Raw genomic sequence first — 23,343 nt, forward strand, 5'->3', positions numbered from 1 at the left:
TGCATGGAAGTCTGGTTTTTAATTAATTTTAATTAACGTCAGAAAAATATATTTAAAAAATACTCAAAAAATTGTGATACATATAGTCGTTTCTTTGTAATATAACTTCTGAAAATAAAGTTTTTCAAATCAGATACCAGTACGACCTGAATCTTTCAAACAAATATAAGATATCAAAATCTGACTATTTCATGAGTGTTGACTGCTTGAACATATTTTCTGTAATGAAAACTGTTGTACTATAAACGCCTCGGTTGTCGAGATTGTGCCTTTTTTGAAAATCGTGTCCTCTATTTTCATAGTTTTATATATTTTAATTTTTTAAACGTATAAAGTTAATAAGTATAACTTATAATTTATAGACATTCAATTCTTGACATTCTTGCAGTATAACGACCGTCGAGTGCCGATTATCAGCTATAACATGTCATATTTGGCATGTGGTACAGTATAATTTTAAATCCACGCCAATGTCACGTTTAGTCTAATAAGAAAATATTATCTAAAAAATCAAAATTATTTTTTAAAAATTAAAAATTAATTTAATAATACAATTTTTGGCGGTATTTTTCATTTAAGTAAAACCAAAATTATTGGTCTGGCTCGGTATACAATAAATAGGTCACCCTGCAAAGTTAAAGTAAGTAAATTTAAATTTAAAGTTAGTTTATAAAAATTGTACCAAATAATCAAACCGAATTCAAAAACATCTTTATTAATTACCTATTATTACTTATTAGTGTTACTGTTATCTTTATTATTTTAACTTTCAACAATTTTAACTACGTAATTTAAAAATACCTCAAACTTAGTTAAGCAAGTTATATTTTCTAAAAGTCTTCTTTATGATTTGAACATTTTCTTAACTAAACGTTTAAATATATTTATATACTTTTTGAATACCCGTCTCTTATCTATTTGTTAATAAGTGACAACTTGGGTAAAAGCTTAAGAGAACCAAGGTCTTGGTATATGTTAGTATGCCAACATCTTTTTTTTTTAATTAAATGGATATTTAATACGAATATTTAGATATTAAAAGATTAATAGTTGTTAACATACCTCATACTTACTTCTCTATTGTACTAGGTAGTTATAGGTAGTACTTAACTTGTAATAAACGTTAAACGAATTTTTTTTTTTTTATAAGCAATTAAAACTTTAAGATAATCATTATTAATTATTATTACTTAGTAATTGTTCAGTAGTTTAGAAATTACTAATGAACAGTGAACAGCATTTCACATTTTCACTATGATAAATCTATAACCAGTGTCTATTATAATTTTTTAAATAATTAATGTTATTAGTGATTACTTTATATTATATATCTAGATTCTAGACACTAACGAGTTATCTATGACAAATATTATATACGCTTTTCAAATTGTTAAATCAACTATATATATATATATATATATATATATATATATATATATATATAATATATATATGTATCTTTAATGTAAAAAATAATTTTAAACTGTTGCATTATGGAACGTATATTACAACACAAAGTTATAATTTATTCAATTAAAAACTAATTTAATAAAGATTTATAACTCTGTTCTCATTTTTTCTTCTAAGTACCTACAGTAACAGTAAGAGTCTCCAGAGTCTGCAGTAAGCAGTTCCGCAGATCTATTAATGTTTCGTTGTCACTTTTGTTTATTGGTTGTACTTGTACCAGTTGTACTATGGAAATGGAAATTTTACCAAATTTTTTTAACCCCCCCGTATTATAATTGTATTAAAAATATTAGATATTGTTTCTTTGTTTTGTTTGGCCACATTATTTAGTATCCCATCTTTCCTAAGGGGCAAGAGCTGAATGCCTTATTATGACTTCACACGCCAGAAAAAATATTACATACTTCTGACGCAGTTATTTTACTTAAAGACTGACTAATATTATGTGACTTTACAGAAAACTAATTTTTCTATCCTGATTTTAGATTTTGAACGGATCGATAAATGTATTGATTTACGCAATGATGTGTATGTTTTTTATCTGTCGTCGCATTTTGAGGCAGTAAAAATGCTTCAATTTTCAACTTTGAGAATGGTATTTCAGGTATTTCAGTATTTGGTAGAAAATTGGTTCTAGTTGAACTATAGTGGAATGGGGTCAAAATTACTTTTAAATATTTGTGAAAAACAAAACGATGAGATTAATTTTAAGATATTACCTATTTACCTACCTATATAAGTTATGGTATGGTATATACATACCTGTTTTATGGTAAGATAGATTCTCTCAAAATTTAATAATAATAATAATACGGTAAAAATCGTAAATATTTTTATGATAATTAAATTACTTATAATACTATAAAATATATAATGTTTTCAAAAAAAAATAAATCAACTTAACATATTATAATACTAATACTAAAATAAATTATTGATGATCAATTTTATAGAACAGTTGTTTTGGTTAGATTTTTTAGCACTGATCGTATATTATTAATTTTTTTTTAGAAATATTAATTTGAAAAATCTGCTTGTTACTTTGTTGCAATTATTAATTATTAATAGTAAGTTTATATTATTATATTATGTGACTCATATATAAATATATTTATACCAATTTTATACTTGTCTATAGTATATTATATTATTAATTATTATGATCATAAATCGTCCTTCAATTATATAATTTGTAACTACTAATTAATTGTAATTAAATTACAACAAATAGCTATTAAATCATTATTTTACGTAGGTAATTAAATTTCATTCAAAAACCGATTTTAATGAAATCAAATAAATAATTTTTTGATTCCACTTTTACAAATATTTTTTGTCTAGACAAAAATTATAAAACCGATATAATTAAGCATTTTGTTAACTGTTATCTATTGAATAATATAGGTAATACCTAGTACATTTTAGCATTTAGCTAAAATGCGTGAGTGAGTGTTGCAATGAAATTATACATCACAAATATTATATACAAATACAATTTACATTAATTATAATATTATTATATTTATTAAACAATACAATAAATGAGTAATGGCAATACAAGTAGCGTTTATTCTCGGATATTCTTTACTTAACAACAACTATCAATTATTAATTAACCCCAGCTATTAGGTAATCCAAAAAAATAATTGCCACAATTTTTCAAAAATATAAATGAAAATACGTCTAATGATAAGTTATTAATAAGTTAAGTATTCCCTCAAATTTTAAATAACATATTTTAAGAGATTAAAATAAATTATTTGTACTATATTCTGCTACAAATTATAAATATGGTCAAAAGAATATTTATAACAAACTTTATAATGATGGTATTAACTGTAAAGTGTTAAAATCCAGTAGTTTAAATTATGTGTGAGCTTAAATATTATTATAATGAAATTACCTATTATAAAACTTAAAAGTAAGAACATTATCTGTGTTCTCTCATTAGATTTGCATGATATATTAATTTTTAAGCTAGTTAAAACTTTGATATAACTTTATAAGTAGGTAAAATATTAATATTTAAAAATTGTAGTAATGCAAAAAGCAACGAGATAACACAGATTATGTTCTTAACTCTGAGTTTGATAATAGGTCAAACATCAAACTAAAAAATACTAACAAATACAAATTTGGAACTGCTACACGTAAATTTTGATAGGTTATGCATTAGTAAAATAAAGACAACACTTGCGGATACGATGTTCTCTTAACTATTGATGTCCAAAATTGTTATGGCATTTATTATAATATTGAAATGAACAATTCGTTTGCAACTAGTACTATACTATACTTGCATTTTCCTTTTCATTTCAACAGACGAAGGATTAAATATGATTTATTTTAAACACAGGTATAGTTATAAAAATGGTTTTTGCGGTCTCTTTGTTTTATAATAATTTATTTTGTAATAAGTTTATTGCATTTATTATATAACATCCGACAAGATTAAGTATGAATGTTTTTTTAAATTATTTAGAAGCAAACAAAAAATAAGATAAATATAATGATTATTATATATTGTGAACATTTGCATAAATATTTTTGGGTAACTTTTGAATGTTCCATTTATGTAAAATGTGTTGTTGTTACATATACATTTAAAAAAAATCAGAGATCCAACTAGTATACTACCTGTGATTAATTCCTACTAGTGGGACCCAACTTGGATGCACCAATTTTGTTTTTAGTAACTACTATTTATTATTTATAAATTTGTATTATCAAAATTACTCATTTATATAGTATATTACTTCTAAATATATGAATATAAGAAAAAAAAAATTACATGTAAGGTTACTTTTCCAATACTGTTGAAGCTTAATAATTAAAATGAATGAAATATATGATTAATATTTAGTATAATAATACTGAGTAAAATTTTAAAAAGGAATAATTTACTAAGATTTATCAATTTTGTTATATTTGGTATAAATTAAAAAGACTAATTTCTTTAAAAATAACTTGTTTTATTTAAATTTAAGCAAAATACTGTAGTACAGTCACATAAAAATTCTGTTTTTCACCATCTTGGTCATTGTAAAAAATAAAAATGGTAAATCGATTGATTAACTCATTTACACATCTTATAATAATTATACTGTCTACACTAAGTCAAAAAATTAACAATTTTGTTATAAGGCATATTGATGTATAAAGTTATGCACAAATATAACTTATTTTAACAAACCAAATATATTAAATTTTAGAAAAAATCAAAATACAAAATAAATTATTTACTCCTGCTTTAAAAAAAAAAATATTTTCAAAGACCTCATAGGATAACACAAACATAGTTGTACATAACATAATACTTTCTCATTAAATGGTAAGTACAAAAAAAAATTAAGCAATAGAATATAAATATTTATAAAACAAAAATAGACAATTTAAACAAACAATTGCATAGTTACTAAAAAAAAAACGCTCCTTATAATAAATTATTGTTCTCTTTGTTATACTTTAAGTGTGAATTTATCTGAAACAATATAAAACATTGATTAATTATTGGAAAAGACTAGATTTTGTGAATGTTTTCATAGAAGTTGTATACCACTAAGATTTTCTACCATACTAATTTCAACAAATATTATAAATTCACATTACATAAGCAAACTGTAATTTCATTTATTTAAAAAAAAAAAACTAATTTGAAGTTCATTTTTTCTTATTTTGATTGTAAAACAAATCATTATATTTAAATAAAAATATTAATTGAAGCTGTAAATGTTTAGTCATAATACTCATAACTTAATTTTAAAATAAAATAAATATTTATTACTCTTTAAAGGTTTACCATATATATATATATATTACTGAAAATACAATATATTTAAATCATTGGATATTCAGCATTTATATATATTACATATTGTGTTAATAATATTAATAATAATTATACGTATCATATTAAATTATCGGTGAGGAATGTTCATCGATCTTTGGTGAATAGACAATTTTAATACGCATGCGTTACAATTTAAAGTTGACAAAAAAAGACTATAAAATATGTAATTACAGGGGATTCTCCTTAATGTGGACACATTGAGACCAGCCCTGATTGCCCACATTAAGTGGTTGCCCATAAAAACCGAAATTAGTTGTATTATTTATTTATATTGGGACCAGACCACTTTGCCCATATTAAGCGGATGCAAATATAACCAGTGCCAGAATTAGGAGGAATCTATTGTACTCATATTTGTAACACACAATAAATTGGCAAAAAAGAAAATAATTAAATTATTGGTATAATTATACTTTATTTTCCATTACCTAAGTTTCATTTAAAGCTTCAAATATTATATTCTTATTAATACAAATAAATGGCAACTCCTAACCTAGACACAAAAATGAACTTTATTAAATAATTGGATCACCAGAAATGTTTGAAACAGGCGTGATCATTTTTGAATCAAAATTGACAAACTTCTTTTTAGCAAATTCAATCATCAACAATACTAAAAAAAGAGCCATATTACTCTCATCAGTCAGTGAAGAAATTCATAAAGTACTTTTTAGTTTATGTGTTCCTAGTACATCTGACAATGTGGAGTATGACACTAATAACAATTTGAATAAATATTTTAAACCCGTTAAGTTATACTTCATGGCTAGACATACCTTTTTTTTACCTTTTAACTAAGTAAAAAAAAAAAGACAGTATGAAAATGTGTGCTAATTTGTATAATAATTCATATTAGTAATACTCAACGTAAATAAAATAAAATATTGCATATTGTATGGACATACGGGTATATTAGGTATACTTTATAGCACCGGTCAGACTTACATCAGCTCTGGCCCATAAAGATTCTTAAATCGACACACAAAAGTAAAATTTTAATTTTGAACTCCAGAATAACCATATAATCATAATAACTATATATCCGAGTTGTTATTGTTAAAAAAAAAAACAGTGAAATTCATTAAGAACTAGAGAAGAAAATAATAAAATAATTCTTCGCTATTTTATAATTTTGTTATCTTTGACTCTATCTCTTCCTAAATAATTTTAACCAGTCATGTTGAATAACTAGCTACTAATAAAGAAATCTATAGGTAATAAATAATTCATAATTACTAACAATTTTTATTTTGGCTGCACATAGGTTCTTTGTTGATGTCTCCTAACACGTCTATATTGACGTCCTTCGATAAATCCAGCATCCCAATCGATTAATAGTTGTTTTCCATCTAATGTAGTTCCATTCATAATTTTCATGCAATTTTCAGTTTCCTTTCTTGTTTCATATCTAAGTACAGTGTCAATATTATAATTAAATACAATTTATTAGACAAAAAAAATTGAAATCAAATTAGTTTTAAATTTACATGCTATGAATATGGAAATTAGTTTTTTAACTAATAAATAAAAATAAAAAAAATAGTCATATTGTTTAACCAATTTTGTTAGTTTTAGAAGCTTTACAATTATTTAATCCATCAAAAAGCTGATAATATGTCACATATTTTGCTTTGTGAGATTATAGCCTCTTACCAGTCTAATCCTTTCACGTGCGGTTACTATAATAATAGAGATATACCAGAAACTTCTTTATACAATGTCATCTCTAAGCAATAATTTACCCTATCTACTCATATTTGAGTTTGGTGGTACTTCTAGCAAATTACTGTAATTATGAACCAACTCTCAAAAATAAAAATTTAAATTAGTCTAAAAAAAAATATATATAAAGTGTAAATACACAGTACATAATAGGTATTTAAAACAATAAAAACCAAAAAAATAGAAGATATAACACTTATAAATAGCACAAAATAGCCAAAATAAAATAAAATCAATTTTGAAAATAATTTAAATGATAGGTCTAAAACACATCTAACTTCACAAAATAAATATATTTGAATTTAAAACTTTTAAAAAGAATGTGTAAACAACTGTATACGTATATATATTTATAAATATTTATGAAATTTTGAAATTTGCGCCCCTAGCTCATGCCCTCTTCGCCTGTCTTGATAATAAATATGATAAAAGAAAGAATTTATTTTTTAGTCACATAAATATTTTAAACTAACATGCAGACTGACTAGTAATAGTTTAATTTCAATACTAAATCATTCTAAAATTGCTGGATATAACATAAATATAACATTTGAAGAAAGTTATTAAACAAATTTTCTCAAATAATAGTAATATAACAACTTTATTTTATAAACTGATAACAAAAAATAATTTTTTTAATAATTACTACTACAAATACTCTATACTTAAAAATTAAAAAAAAAGGTAATAACTCTAAATTAATAAAAAATAGTTGATCAATAAAGGCCAATAATTTAATGTGGTTTAAATCAATCATACTATTATAAATATTTTATCAAAATTAATTAAATACTACTAGGTACTAAACTTACAAAGTAATTTATAGTAAAGCATTAATTCAAAAGTTAATTTTATACCCTTTTTTTTTTTTACAACAAATCAAGATTATTTAAAAATATTTAGTATTAATAATTATTTATACATACTCAATGAAGCAAAATCCACCAGGACCTAATGTATTTTTATCTAATCCCATGATAATGGTTTTTATTTTTCCTGCCTCTGAAAATAGCCTACGAACATCTTCTTCAGTAGAAAGTAAATTTAAATGTCCAACATACACAGTAGTTGATTCTTCAAGCTTTTTTGAATATTCTGTGCGAGTCCCCTAAAATTGAAGTAAATTTAAATGTACTTAAGAGGTTGCCAGTGTAGTATTTGTTATCTCTCTCTAACCCACGCGCAACATAGAAAATTTTACATTCACAATAACGACTATAACCATATTAATTTCTTAAATTAGAGTGAAATAACCTCATATGAGATTTAAAGTTAAGAACATTAACTAGGGCATCTCATAAGTGTTTTATTATATTTTAATTTTAAAGCGAGTTATGAGTATTTTTAAATAGTAAATTGTTAATACATCTTAAAAAACTTATGACTCGCTTTAAAACAAAAATATAATAAAACGCTTATGATATGCCTTTGATAATGTTCTTAACTTTAAATTTGAGAAATTAATATGTATGTTTATAGTCATTATTGTGAACGTAAAATTTGCTATGTTGCGCGTGGATCAGAGGGAGAAAACAAATAGTATGCTGACATCCTCTTAATGATTTTTAATACAACAAATTTACATTTACTTAGTATAAATAATAATAATCACAATTATTATTTGTAAATCTAAAAACATATTTTTACAAATCGTATTATAAAACTAATTACTAGTTTTCAAATTTGACAATATTATCTTTACAGATCAACATATAGGTAACATAGCTTGGTACATACCTTGAATTTACAATCAAAATACTTAGATAAACCCACATTGTTCAAATTACGTTTAGCAGGTGGTACATAAAACTTGGGACGTAATTCTTTATTTTCCGAATTCAGCACATTATTATTGATCACCTTTAAGATTAAGATTGTTAAAATTTTTTATTATTTTGGAGACAAAAATATTTAAATTTAAAATTTTTAAATAGGTTTATGAATATATTATACTGTAGGTATCAAAATAATATTATTATTATTATTATTAAAAGGTATATTTGATTCATCATAATATAATTTGATCTAATATCTAACTATTATAAAGGAAAATTCTTAATATAAGTAATATTCTAATATAAAAAAATGTACCAAATATTAAAATAATACTTAATAAAATACATTTTTAAATTTTTTAGATAAAAAACTAATCCTCTTATAAAAAATGTTATACATTATAATTAAATGCTTAAAAAAACTATTAAACAATATATTTACAAATATTTTTTTTTATTTTAACCTAAATGTTATGAGTAGGGCTTGGGACTTCATACCCTAAAAACTTAAAAATATGCATGCATTTATGCCCTAAAGAATCTTTAAATATGCTATTAAAATATGAATTTAAAAAAAGTATATTTGTAATAAATAATAATATTTGTGGATATGATCCATAAATAGATAAATTTGATTAATTATTTAAGATAATTATTTTCCTTTTTTTAGATTTGTTTTTATTTTACATCAAGTTTTAGTCTAAAATAAAAACTTTTAAATTTTTTTAAAAAAATAACAAATTGAATACATTTGTATATTTTTAATATAACAATAATTACCTTGAGAATTACATAAAAGTTTGAACTATTAGATATTTTCTTAAGTTGAAAATTAAAAACTTACTTATTCATATAAATAATTGTCAAATATGCACTTAAAAAATGAGAAATGGTCAAATATGCAACTATAAATTTTTCTAGTATTGCTATGAAACAAATTGTTATATTACTTAGATATGTTTTTAATGATTATTTAAAAATATGCAAACTCCTAGAAGTTCCGAGCCCTAGTTGTGAGGTAACATAAGTGTAAGGAAATAATATCAAATAAAATTTAATTAAGTATAAAATAAGATTGTAATCAGTCAAAAAAATAATTAACTGCCTAAGGTTATCATTTTAATGTTTATTTATATTTTCCAGTGCTTGAATTGTGAGAGAAAAAGATAGGAATCACTAAAAATAAAAAATATTTCACAGTATTCTTTTAGACATTTTTGATTGACAATTACATTATTCAGTAGTTAGAAATAAACAGTACATTTTAAGTACATACATACATACATCTGTATAACTTATCTTATTTTTATATACTATAATGTTTCAAGTTTTAAAACCTAAATAATCCTATCCCAACCTCATGTAAGTCTAAAATAATAAAATATTTATCAAAACTGGACATTAGCGAATTAAAAGTTAAAATTGAGTTAAAACGTTAAGTTAATTAACTAGTTACTTTTTTTTCAATTTAATTTTATTCAAAAATATCTAAATTAAATTAATTTTTGTCTGAAGAATAAATAATGCAAGAATAATTCAAAATTTTCAAATTTATTTTAAAAATTTGATTTTTTCATAGCTAGTTAGTAATTTGATGTATCAATTTAAATTTCCATGGTAATTTTTTTTTTGAGTGTAAAGAAAAAGTATTTAATAAACAATATTATGTGTCTGGAATTTTTTATTTTTGCAAATTAAAAAATTTTAACTTTAAACTAAGTTCAGTTACTTTTTTAAAATTTAACTTTTAACTTAATGAGTTAACAAAAAAAACATTAGTAACTTTAAATATAACTTGAGGAGTTAAATAAAAAAGATAGTTAACTTGCCCAGCCTTGAATTAATTATGTTTATATTTTTTAAGCAATCTCCTGTGATTAATTAAATAAAATAAGGTTTTGTTAATAACATTATATGAATAGGTTATAATTTTGAAATATTAATACCTAAATAATATTAACTTATTTTATTAAATTTAAAAATGTATAATATACTATATAATATGCTAAATGCATGCTTATAATTTATCATGTTATTTAATTAAAACACAATGTTTATACTGAAGATATCAATATTCATCTAGTAATATAAATGTAGTTATACATATAATATTCAAACAAAGTATAAACTTAATTCTCATTAATTAAAAATAAATATATTTTCATACCTTTGCATTATTATTCACCCAATTGGCAGTATTATTGTTCAGTGAAGCAGTATTATTGTTCAGTGAAGAAGTATTATTGTTCAGTGAAGAAGTATTATTATTCAGTGAAAAAGTATTATTGTTCAATGAAGAAGTATTATTATTCAGTGTATACACAGTTTCTACACATTTTTTTCGCAAATGGGGAGGTCTATATATTGCACAGGACCGTACTGATTCATTACAATTGAAAGGCATATTATTGACAAATTGTAAGACAATAAAATACAACTATCTGAAAAAAAAAATTTATCTCCAGTTAAATGGCAAAATAATAAGTTTCACTTGTGAAAATGAAAATAAATAAATTAGAAAACCACTAGCAAGGGATAATAGTATGTAATAATTTAGGCACCTTTTTATTAGATGCAGTTGTTTTTTCTAATTGATATTCACTGTATTGCCAAACAACATTAGTGCTACATACATTTACATTATTACTATATTAGGTGATAGTGTGACACAATATTACTAATATACAATTTATATATATTATTCGAATAACTTAAATTATTTCTCTATAACCAAAATATCAAGAAGAAAATTAAAAATAACTTCATAAAAATGTGCAAATTGTCATATTTTAATACAAGTACTTATACAAATTAGCCATGTTGAATAATATAATATCAATGCAGGCCAAAACAGATCTCTGCCGAAGTACAAATATACCTCAAATATCAATATTATAAAACAAATATCTAATTATAAATAGGTAGCAATAGCATATAATTTATGAGCAAGTAGATAAATTGTAGATATATATTTCAGTACCTATTGAATAAATAAAGTAGATACCTACACAGTTAAATGCATTTATACTATATGAGGTTCAATTAAAATTATGGAACTCAAAACAAGTTGGTAGGTAAATGGCTCACAGAAAAAGTATCTCTATAGGTCTCGATAGGTATTCTATATTATTGATGTAAGTTATTAATTTACATTATTTGTATTCGTAAACATGTCATAGTGATACATTAATAAGATACTTAATAGATATTACTTACCTATGTACGAAATTATAAAATTATGATCAAAAAAATCAAGAACGAAAATAAATTAGGTTAAAATATCATGACACATGAACAGTCACAAATGAAATGAACTATCAACTAGGTAGTCAATTCACAAATGAAATTGCTATTAATTTTGAGTTATAGCTGTCTGGATGTATTTGGTACGGATTATGTGATTTTTATTATAAATCATCGATTGATTTGGATGTTTCTAACCTCAATTTCGAATAATAGGGATTATTTATTGTTGACAATCATCGCATTAAACATCGAATATACCTAAAAATAGGTACCTGCTCATTTTTACGAAAATACATATGTTTGATGATAATAATTACGACATATTATATCAAATAAAACTTTTAGACTAGTCGCCATTGAATAATATTTATTTACATAGTTATACAAGGTACTTACTTTATAATACCAAGTTTGATTACTTACCTACAGGTTTTCGACGTATGTTTTTTGGTTCTAGTCTTCTAGTACATAAGACACATAGTCACCGTTGTATTATTGATATATGCGAATGACAATCGTGGTAAAGCGAAGCGAGCAGCAGAAAATAATGTTTAACGTTTAACCACTTTTTCGTTGACAGTTTAATTTATTAACTAAATAGTAAATGCCCGTGTTTTTATGACAACAATGTGTCTCAAAATAAAATTACGTATGGTTTATTTTCTTTTTTTTCGTTATCTAATCTATAATCTACGAATGTCGTTGTAGGTACCTACTCGTTCGAAAACTGTACAAAAATAAACTTTCAGCTAACCGGTTCATATTTTGTGGTTTTAATGTTTAATGCTTTTATCTCATTATTATCGTCGATTCATCGATTGGACCCGCGAAGTAGTTCCGAAAAATTACATATTTTAACTCATTAAACTCTTGTATTTTGTATTGTCGTTTCCCGGTATCGGAACCTAAACTCATTATATTTATACATAATATTTAATAATATCAGATTTACGAGTAGTCGCAGAGAAGAAATAAGCAACTTCCTAAATGTAAATTTATTATTTAAATCACCATATCACTTCTGTTCAACAATTTATTTTGTTATAAATGAGAGTAAAGCTTATGCTTTCTAATAATATTATTCGTACATTTATTCTCCACAAGAATAAAAAAAAAATAATAGCTAATTTTCAAAAGTTCATTTTTTATTATTTACTTTAAATGGATTTTTGTTTAAATATTATGAAAATATAGTTTTAATTAGTCAACAAATTAGTTATGGATTTATGATAGAAGCATATTATACAGCGGCATACATCGTATTTTGTGAACCATAGTAATGTAAAATATGATTATACCTATAATAATTATTATTATTAATTATAAGCAAATATCTATATTGACTATATATTATATAACGTAACAATACAGGAATATTCCAAACATAATTATAATTTATAAGGTACTATATATTTTGACATTATGTACATAATTGTATAGACATTAATAAATTATTAATTTATTAGATTAAAAAAGGAAATTCACTGATAGTCGCTTTCACAGTTTCGCGTTTTCTTGTCCAGTTGTCTCAATAAACATCGAATGGGACGCTTTTTTTCCATTTTAATCTCGTTATATCGATGTAATTAAGTGCGTAAATGAAAAAAACTTGTACGTTTGTACACCAAATAAATACAAAACAATATTGAAATCAAAGTTAATTAGCTATAAACTTATAAATAACAGTTGTCAGTTAGAACGAACGTAAAGTATTAATTGTTTCTCTACGGTAACCGATAAGCATAATATGAGACAAAAGGTCATATTGCGCAGTGTATAATTTATTATTATTATGAGACCTCGAAAAGTCATAACTGACACTCTTTTAAACAACACACGCCTGTCCCAGTGTCTATAAAAGGCATAGGCCTAGCGGTTTATTTTAAGGGCCTGCAATTCTTATCAAAATTTACCCGAAGCTATAAGATATTGTAACCAAGTTCGTTGAAACTGTGAAGGCCCACTTACAAATTACAATACTAACATACATTTAAAGTATTGTTGAGTATTTACTCATTTACCATATTATGAACTTTAAATGGTTATAAATTATAATATATTTGGGAGGAATGACTTTGAACAGTTTATACAAGGTGTATAAAATATTAAAATTCATACCTATACATTATATTATTACGGTTAAAGAAAAAAAAAATCGGTCATTGCATGTATACTATTCTAGGATAGTGGGCATTGTATGTATTGCACGTAATATTTAAACCAAGTTAATTATAAATATTTATTTCCCACGTAGATTAGTTGCACTAGTTGCAGTATACAGTATTACAGTGTTATTATGTTAAAACTGGCGCGGGAAAATGCACAATTCATATGACATAGGTACTTAAGTTTATACTATATAAGTATATAAGTGTATAACCTAACTAAGTATAATATCATTTAGAACAGTTTATTATATTAGACAGACGATACCTAGTCTAATTGAGTATAAGACGTACTGAGGAGTGAGGGAAGTAAAAATTTAATAATCATGTAATCGAACGCTTTAAAAGCTACTTGTCGCTATTATTGTATTTGGTATATAGGTACCAAAGGCGCCTGCAGAAATATTAACCGGGTGGGGGGGAAGGGGGACAAAGTCAAAAGTATAAATACTTAAGTCATGCAAGTAGGTAATAAAACAATTGAATATTGATATTTAACATTAACTAAAATAGCGGGGGGCCATGGACCCCTGGCACCCCCCTGCGGGCGCCCTTGGTAGGTACGCAGCTTACTAGTATGCAGCTATATGAGCCATTATTATTATTTTACATACAGAGTATGCATATATTATACTATATAGTATATATTATATTATATATTATTATTGTTGTGTATGCCGCAACAAAGCCACACATGTGTTATACGTCGATGATGCGTTCGATTTATCGTACGTATATATAGGTATGTACTGTTACTGTATAAATGTATAATGACTATAATGTGTTGTAAGAATGTAAAATTTATTTATTTATCGTTTAAATAATATTCATTATTGTAATAAATAAATAAACTTTAAAAGTTAAATGTGATGATGTGAACGTTAGATGTGATTACTCAATTTTTTTTTTTTTTATATTTATTCTCTAAATAGAATTTTAAATGTCAATAAATCATAAAAACAAAACTATTACCAGTATTATCACTATTAATTATTACCTATACAATTTTTCACTTGAAAATTTTAGTACACAATGATCATTGTACACGATATTTAGTCATTCTACTCTATGCACTTATAATTATCTTATATAAAATTCCAACACTGTATATATTAATAATAGTATCATTGAATATTGATTATTATATACCTAGTCAGTGTTTATAATGATAACGATTAATGGCCATTTTTCTACTTGGACTATAAGTTATAGGCTTTAGCATAAATATATTTAATTATAAGTGAATTATAAACTAATATTATTATAATACCTAGTTAATACATTTATGAGTAGGTACTACTTATTAAAAAAAATAATATATTTGGCATTTAGGTACTATACATTTTAATTACATGTTCCTTAATTATACTTTTTGATTTTTATGTTTCAGAAGAACTAATTATTTATTTATTTTTTTACTTATTATTACCTTCTATCTATTATATTCTCTGAATTATTAATATTGAAAATGTTATCCACTTTTAATTGAAAATTATTTGAAAATTTTCATTTTTAAGCGCTTAAAACAAAAATCGTGCCTTTATGTATTTTTAATATTTTCGACGTCGGGTGGTACTACTGAGTATCTTCCCACTCTGTTGTTTTCACCGCTATTTCACTCAACAAAATTATTTATTGTACAAAATTATGTATAGCTTGTAATTATTCTTAATAAAATAAAAAAAAAAAAATATTTTCGACTGCTATACAGAGAAACTTGAGGACGTTTCGCCGCATGTGTTGTCTCCGTCTTACACACGTACGACATAGTACATTTTCGTTTACGTTTCAATAATCAATAGTGTGCTAATATTAAAATTTAAAACTATATTAGAGTGAATTGACCTATTATCAAACTTTTAGGTAAGAACATTATCTGTGTTCTCTCGTTGTTTTTTTACAATATTTTAATTTTTAAGTGAATTATGAGCATTTTTAAATATTTAATAATTTCATACTCATAACTCACCTAAAAATTAAAATATCGAAAAAAGCCAACGAGAAAACAGATAATTTTCTTACCTAAAAGTTTGATAATAGGTCAATTCACTCTAATATTAAAACTAAAAGCACACTATTTAAACTGGTGAACGAAAATGTACTATGTCGTACGCGAGTAAGACGGAGACAACACATGCGGGTGAGACGTCCTCTTAAGTGGGATTTTATATGATGATTGCAGAATATCCAATAATGTTATTCAATTTACCATAATTTTATTTTTATTTTTTTCTGTTTGTATTTAAAGTACACAGACATTTTTATTTTCGACCAACTAATAAGTACTAACGATTCAATTTTTTACCAGAAAAAAACTTAAAAAAATTAAAAATGTTTAGTTACATAAACAGGGTTCTGCTTAAAAAATGATGACAGTTTAAAATTTAAATTGTGAAGTCGAAATTATTCGTTTTTTTTTTTTTACATAGGCTTTAATCATACAAATAATAATGGATTATCAACAACAAATTATAAATTATAAATTTATCTAACTATCTAAATATACTAAAGTCATTTAAGGACTTATAAGACGTTATAAATACAACATAAATACCAAATAAGCAGTTATTTAAATTGAATTTTTTAAATAAGTTAATAGTTAATACATAAAAGTAATAATTCAATATAGATTATATATATTATATAATAAAAAAGGAAAGTATAGATAGGTACCGGAAAACTAAAATACATATTAATATACCATTATACGAATACCTACCTTAATTGGTATGTAACATTTTTTATTTATTTTAAACAAATTTACTAGTTCTTATTCATTATTAATACTTTAATAATTTTTAGTTTACATTGAGTTGCTCAATACAACATATTTTTTTAAATATCGCCTATAAAAATGAATTAAAAATCTTAAATACTCATATTGCATAATAATAAGAATTTGTTTGATGTACCATTTAAATAAAATGTTGATACATTAAAATTACATAAAATTAGTTCCAGCCTTCCAGGTTACAATAAAAAAGTGAATATTGTCTACATTCACATTATATTTGATATGATTGACAATCGACGTTTACGTTCTTTCTAAAGAATGTCATAGACTCCTAGTTTGCTACTGCACGACTAATTCCACACACCAAAATATTTTAAAATAATAAACATAGACCTAGTAGTACACAATGCACATCAATACATCATGCTACATATATAACTTTGTTGCATGATTATTGTTGGTACTTATTAATAATTAGTTATAAATTAGGGCACGGATGTTGTTGCATTTGTAACTTTTTTTCTACTTTTTCAATACATCGCTAAGTACGTTTTAAGTGCAATGTTTTGCAATTTTTGTAATTTTTGGATTTTTATTGCAGTTTTATTGAATTTACTCATTTATATACAACTATTTTAGTTATATAGTTGACACTCAACCATCGTAACATCTATGTTATCTTATAAAATAAACATAATTTCAAGTTTTTAGGTATCTAATACAGCAAAAAAATAATTTGTAAATTATAACTATTTAACAATTATGCGTTATATTGTTTTAATTTGTTCTTCGGCTACTTCGACTAGAATACTGAATTATTTATATTTATATTTTTGGTAGAATTTTAGATAATAACAGTAAATTTAAAACATTTATAACAAAACGCTGTTATTTTTTAGTGCAATTTTTAATATTCTAACTTTTAAGTGCAATTTTTGGTATTTTTTAGTGTAATACTGCAATCAATTTTACTAATTTTTTAATACTACAACAGTACAACATTCTAACATCTGTGATCTACTAATTAATAATTTTCAATAATCAATATTGAATATTATTCAAATAAAAATGTATAAAATCCAAAAAAATACTGCACACTTTTAAATTTGCTACTGCACATTTAATATTAGCTACTACACATAGTGTGTGCTACTGTACACAATTTTAGGCCCTGCCAACACCAACAACTATAGTTGGTTCTAGTGTAACTAAACTAATAACAGTAATAAGAATAACTAATAATACTTGTAAATTTATATAATAGTGTAAATCTAGATTTCTCAGTGACTAGTGCCCCCCCTAGTCAACAGAGTCAACAGTGAGTGTTATTACTTATATATATATTTATTTAATTAGTAATTTCTAATTAGTCTAATTACCAAAAAGGCCAGAACACCCGAGATTCGTAAGATTCGTTAGTCTATTACAAAAATATTGTTACTTTATTTAAAATTCCCATTTGATCTAGGTACCTAGTACATTGACTGGAACTTGGGAGTGTAAATACCTATTTTATTTATTTCATACAATAAAATGCGCTATAATTTCGTAGTTAGGAACATTCGCTACCTCGCACGGATCGCAATTCGTGAGTGATAACAACAATAATGAAATATAATATTCTATTATATAACAAGTAACAACAGACACGGTACACGAACGTTATTTTTAGTTTCCGAGAAACGATAAGATTTACTACTACAATCACACGTGTCCCGTATGCAATATAAACGACAAATAATTATGATACACGCGTCACACAGTATACGGGGAACGTGTTCGTTTTGCCGAATCCTTTACGATAACGACTTACACTTTTATAATATTTTCTAATACACAGACAATCGATGCATTTCTCGCGTTACTATTTACTACTATGCAGTTTTACGGTCAACGGATGGCAGACGCGTCAGTTTTCGGTAGGTATTCGACGTCGTCGCCCGTCTCAACCCTGTCGGTCTGAGACCCGTATCGGTCCGGACTCCGGAGAGCACGCATTGCACGCCAAGTCACGAGACAAGATGAAAACATACATCACGTGTCGCCTCGGGACGGGTACAGTCGGAAAGTCGTCGCGCAGCTGACAACACGCGTTCCCGAAGACGTCTGTGCACGACGTAGTCAATAGTCGTGAACATGAGATAAATATTTAAATCCATCGTCGTCGAGTGTAGTCAATAATATTTTATTATTGCACGGCGAGAGTGTTTGCTGCGCGTGCGCGTCCGTCGCAAATCGCAATTAGACGGTATACGCAACGTCGCCAACTCGCAATTATTCGCACCAACACCCGTCTCCCGTAGCGGTCCCGTCTGGCGTCCGGCTGTCTACGATCTCCAGTCATTGCCCGCTGTGGCACAGTCTGCCACCGACGCCGCGCACCCGAGACGTGTTTGCTGTTGGACTTGGAAACTCCGCCGCCGCTCGACGCGGTCCGCCGGAACACGTTCGGTGGCCAAAGCTCTCCGGTAACCGCCATGACCACTTACCTGGACCTCGGACCGTTGTTGTTTTCGCTGCGCTCCGAGAAACTGGTCGAAGTGCTGTACAGACGGACCGACAGGCCCCAGTCGACCATCAGCATGTCGTGCAGCCGCTTCGTGGCCAACGCCAGGTGAGCACCGCGCCCGGGGTAATACTTACTTTTTGTGTAATTACTTTAGGGCGAGACTTTTAGGGTAGACGTCTACAATTGTCTTGGTCGGCCATAATCGGCTTGTATCTCTTGTCTTTTATTTGAGAATGATCGTACTTTGAAATGGCGGTGGAGAAGACAGTGTGTGGCTAAATTGTTAATTAGTTTTTTTTTTAATTCGCGTAATTGTTTTTTTATAATTTTAGTACAAAAATAATATACTTTTAAAATTCATTTGCTAAATAAAATTCACGATATAAAAAAAAATCTTCCAGGGGGGGAATTACTTAGCCCAAGCCTCTCGCCCTGGTTATTCTGAAAGTTCCGTCGATAAAAGTGACTTAATAAACTAATGACTTTTATAGGTTACTGAACCACAAGTTGAGGAAAAGCTGAGGGATGGTTAGGACAGGTAACCCATATACAGGAATTTTCTAGATAGGTTCGATTTTTTAAGTTTAAATTTTTATACAACAAGTCTTTAGACACTTATTTTTATAATTGTTGTAAAAAACAGTGGATTATGATCAGAGTATTTGTTATTTACCATGTTATCACATTAATTGAAGTATGCATTTTATTTAGGTACCTAAGTATATAATTTGTATTTCTCAAAATTTATGAAAAAATCAATAAACAAACTAAATGATTATGTGACTGACATAAAATCATAATAAAAATATCTGCTCTACTATTCTTAATTTAATTAAAATTTTTTCTGTATTATAATGTTTTTCCAGACAATACTAAGCAATTGTACAGGTTGAATCTTATTTAAATACTTTTGTGTTAATAAACTAATTAATTTAGATAATTTCAACACATTTTTAAAATTAATTATAGAAATATATGATATTTATATTTAATTTGTATTATTTTGACTGTTCATATCATGTTTTTTTAGAAATTTCGATTTTTTGTATGACGAAAATGTAGAATATGAAAAATATAGTGATGATGAATTTGATTTACATTCAGATCAATTTAAATTAGGCTCTTCTATTGATGAGAATGGGTTATTTAATGTTAAAATGTAAGTATTTATTTATTAATTATATTTAATCATTTAAAGTAAAATTAAATGTATTTCAACTATTATAATTACTGAAATAATTTTAGTTTCTATTCTAACATTATAGTAATTTAAAAGTTTTAGTTTATAGCACTATAATGAATTGGCTTTATATGTTTTAATTTTATTTGTAGATGTATTGTTGAATTACTTCTTTAAATGTAACAATAAAAAATGTACTTAATAATTTTATATAATAAAGATCAACCTGAATTGTTAGGCTTGAATTCTTTATGATCGCAGGAATATAAGAAATTTTTAATAGTATCGGTTAAAATATTATAAATTAAAATCTTGGCTGTTCTATTAAATTTGAAGAATATTCAAAATCAAAATAATAATAATTTAAATAGTCTAATTCATTGTTTATTGTAGGAAAGTATATGAAAAAGGAGTAAACAAAATTAATGCAGCTCTTAAGAATATAGGTTTGGTAGTGTGTAATTATAATTCTATTCAATATAATATGGAGCCATTACAAATATATTATCATAAGAATAATATTGCCAGTTACATTTCAAATAGAAATCGTTATTCACCAAAATCAGATGTTAGTATATTTTTGTTTATTTTACTGTATATAATTGTATTCGTGTATAAATTAATTTAACTAATCAATTTTCATTAATTGTGTTTTAGAATTCAATAGATAGTCTGGATAAATATTATTGTGAAGAAAGTGATTACAAGTCAGTTTCTTCTAAATTATCTTTTGAGAAGAAATTTTACATAAATGTTGATGAGAATAGAGTATGTATAAAATTTGTATATCTTATTTAATATTAGATTTGAAGCTATTATTGTTTTGCATAATATATAACTTAACTATTTTACAGGGATATGTTAATTGTATAATATCATTTAGGTTTGTCAAAATGCTATTATTTTTAGTTCATACATAATTTTTAGTTTATAGATCTTTTTACTCTACCTGACTAAGCTACATATAATTTGTTAAAAAGCCCTTTAAGTATACAATCTTGAATTAATAAAATATTGCTAATTTTTTTTTAAAAATATTTAATTCATTATTGCTTTAAAATAAATTAAAAACTTTTAAATACATAAGTCATACTATGTCATATCTATTAAGTTTTTCAAATGTAAAGAGTGTTTTATACCGGATCACTTAGTATTTTTTATTAGGAAATTTAGTGTGATTGTAAATTGTATTATAACATTTAAATATTGCGCCTATAATATTAATGTAACACTTTCAATGAATTACTGTCAATAAAAAGCTTGACTGTAAATAAATCTATTTATTAGAATTATTATCAAGACCGACCAAAAAGTACAGAATATATTCATTCAGGAAATAAATATTCTCATAGAATCAGTAATCGAAGAAGATTTTCCAATAAATACTGGACAATAAGGCATATGTTATTTTCAAAATTTGAACACGGTATTCTACTAGATGATGGTAATACTAACACAATTTGTTTTTGTCTTATATTATTTTTTTATAAAATTATGTTTTTTACAGAAAGCTTTTATTCTGTATGTCCAGAAATATTAAGTTATCATATGGCAAAACGTTGTAAAAATGACATTTCCTTAGACCCTTTTTGTGGTGCTGGTGGAAATATAATTCAATTAGCATTTACTAGTAAATTAGGTATTGTTACGTATTAATTTATTTTAAAAGTAAATTATTATGTAGGTTTTGATAGAAATTATTTGTTTTAGTTATAGCCATTGATATAGATCCATTTAAAATAAAACTAGCACAACACAATGCCAAGATATATGGCGTAGCTGATAAAATTGAATTTATTGTTGGAAATTTCTTTGAAATTTTTTCAATGTTAAGAGCTGATGTTATATGCATGTCACCTCCTTGGGGTGGTCCAGAATATTTGTTTGATAAGAGCTTTAGTATTACGTCCATGTGCAAGAATTATAAATTTGGTGGTTTTGCTATTTTTGATATTGTTAAAAATATTGCACCAAATATTGCATTTCATATGCCCAAAACCACTAATATATTAGAAGTAGGTTATAGTTTAGGTTCAAAGTTTTTCAATTATCATATTTTTTTGTTATTGCTTTTCAGTGTTTATGGTTAGCAAGATTTTTAGGGAAAGTGGAAATACAACAGAATATCATCAACCAAAAGCTGAACTCAATTACAGCATTTTATGGAGACTTTATTGATTTAACTAACAACGACTATTAAAAATATATATATTTATATATATATAATAAATTTAAATAAAAAAAAATGTATAACGTCATATCATGTGTATTATGATGTTTTATTTAGGTAATTTAAATGTTGAACGTATAATTTGTTATAACTGTTTTATTTTTTCTATTATAATTTACTATCATATATAAGAAAAGGTGGTAAAGAAATATTGCTAAAAAATTACTACTGTTTATAGAAGACTAAATAGTCAAAGTAACTAATAACAATATTATTACAAATGTATGTTAAATACGTGAATATTGGATTATTGTTCCATTCTATTTCTACAAAGTTCTATTTGAACTTATAGTTTTACAAAAAAAAAGGGCATTGAATACAATTTTAGCAATCTATAATCTAATTAAAGACCTACTTTTATACTATTAACTAGTTCTTAAATGTTATAAAATACACGAACATGTTCAGTGGAGCCCATTATCTTCTTGAAGAATAAATAATAAAATAAAATAAAATACATTT

General features: G+C 25.1%; 2 protein-coding genes across 4 annotated transcripts; one reads left to right on the forward strand and one right to left on the reverse strand.

The window, feature by feature from the left end:
* Nucleotides 1-4,430: 4,430 nt before the first annotated feature.
* LOC132924497 (uncharacterized) lies at nucleotides 4,431-12,768 on the reverse strand. 2 transcript variants are annotated; one of them, XM_060988854.1, is made up of 6 exons: nucleotides 12,034-12,208; nucleotides 10,985-11,258; nucleotides 8,780-8,902; nucleotides 7,969-8,150; nucleotides 6,561-6,728; nucleotides 4,431-4,951 (listed from the first exon to the last, which is right to left on the reverse strand). In XM_060988854.1, the coding sequence occupies exons 2-5, from the start codon at nucleotides 11,219-11,221 to the stop codon at nucleotides 6,566-6,568; spliced, it is 705 nt and encodes a 234-aa protein (XP_060844837.1). In that variant the 5' UTR covers nucleotides 11,222-11,258; nucleotides 12,034-12,208; the 3' UTR covers nucleotides 4,431-4,951; nucleotides 6,561-6,565. The 2 variants fall into 2 exon arrangements, with proteins under 2 accessions (XP_060844837.1, XP_060844836.1); XM_060988853.1 differs by lacking the exon at nucleotides 12,034-12,208 and adding an exon at nucleotides 12,487-12,768 and having other exon boundaries at nucleotides 4,432-4,951.
* Nucleotides 12,769-18,681: 5,913 nt separating this feature from the next.
* On the forward strand, nucleotides 18,682-23,296 carry LOC132927703 (trimethylguanosine synthase-like). Of its 2 annotated transcripts, XM_060992295.1 has the most exons (8): nucleotides 18,685-19,576; nucleotides 20,502-20,630; nucleotides 21,045-21,219; nucleotides 21,309-21,419; nucleotides 21,939-22,095; nucleotides 22,159-22,290; nucleotides 22,362-22,666; nucleotides 22,729-23,296. In XM_060992295.1, exons 1-8 carry the CDS (start codon nucleotides 19,440-19,442, stop codon nucleotides 22,849-22,851), a joined length of 1,269 nt encoding a protein of 422 aa, XP_060848278.1. In that variant the 5' UTR covers nucleotides 18,685-19,439; the 3' UTR covers nucleotides 22,852-23,296. The 2 variants fall into 2 exon arrangements, with proteins under 2 accessions (XP_060848279.1, XP_060848278.1); XM_060992296.1 differs by lacking the exon at nucleotides 20,502-20,630 and having other exon boundaries at nucleotides 18,682-19,576.
* The last annotated feature ends 47 nt before the right edge of the window (nucleotides 23,297-23,343 follow it).

The sequence above is a fragment of the Rhopalosiphum padi genome, chromosome 3, assembly GCF_020882245.1.
Source record: "Rhopalosiphum padi isolate XX-2018 chromosome 3, ASM2088224v1, whole genome shotgun sequence".
NCBI classification, from domain to species: Eukaryota; Metazoa; Arthropoda; class Insecta; order Hemiptera; family Aphididae; genus Rhopalosiphum; species Rhopalosiphum padi.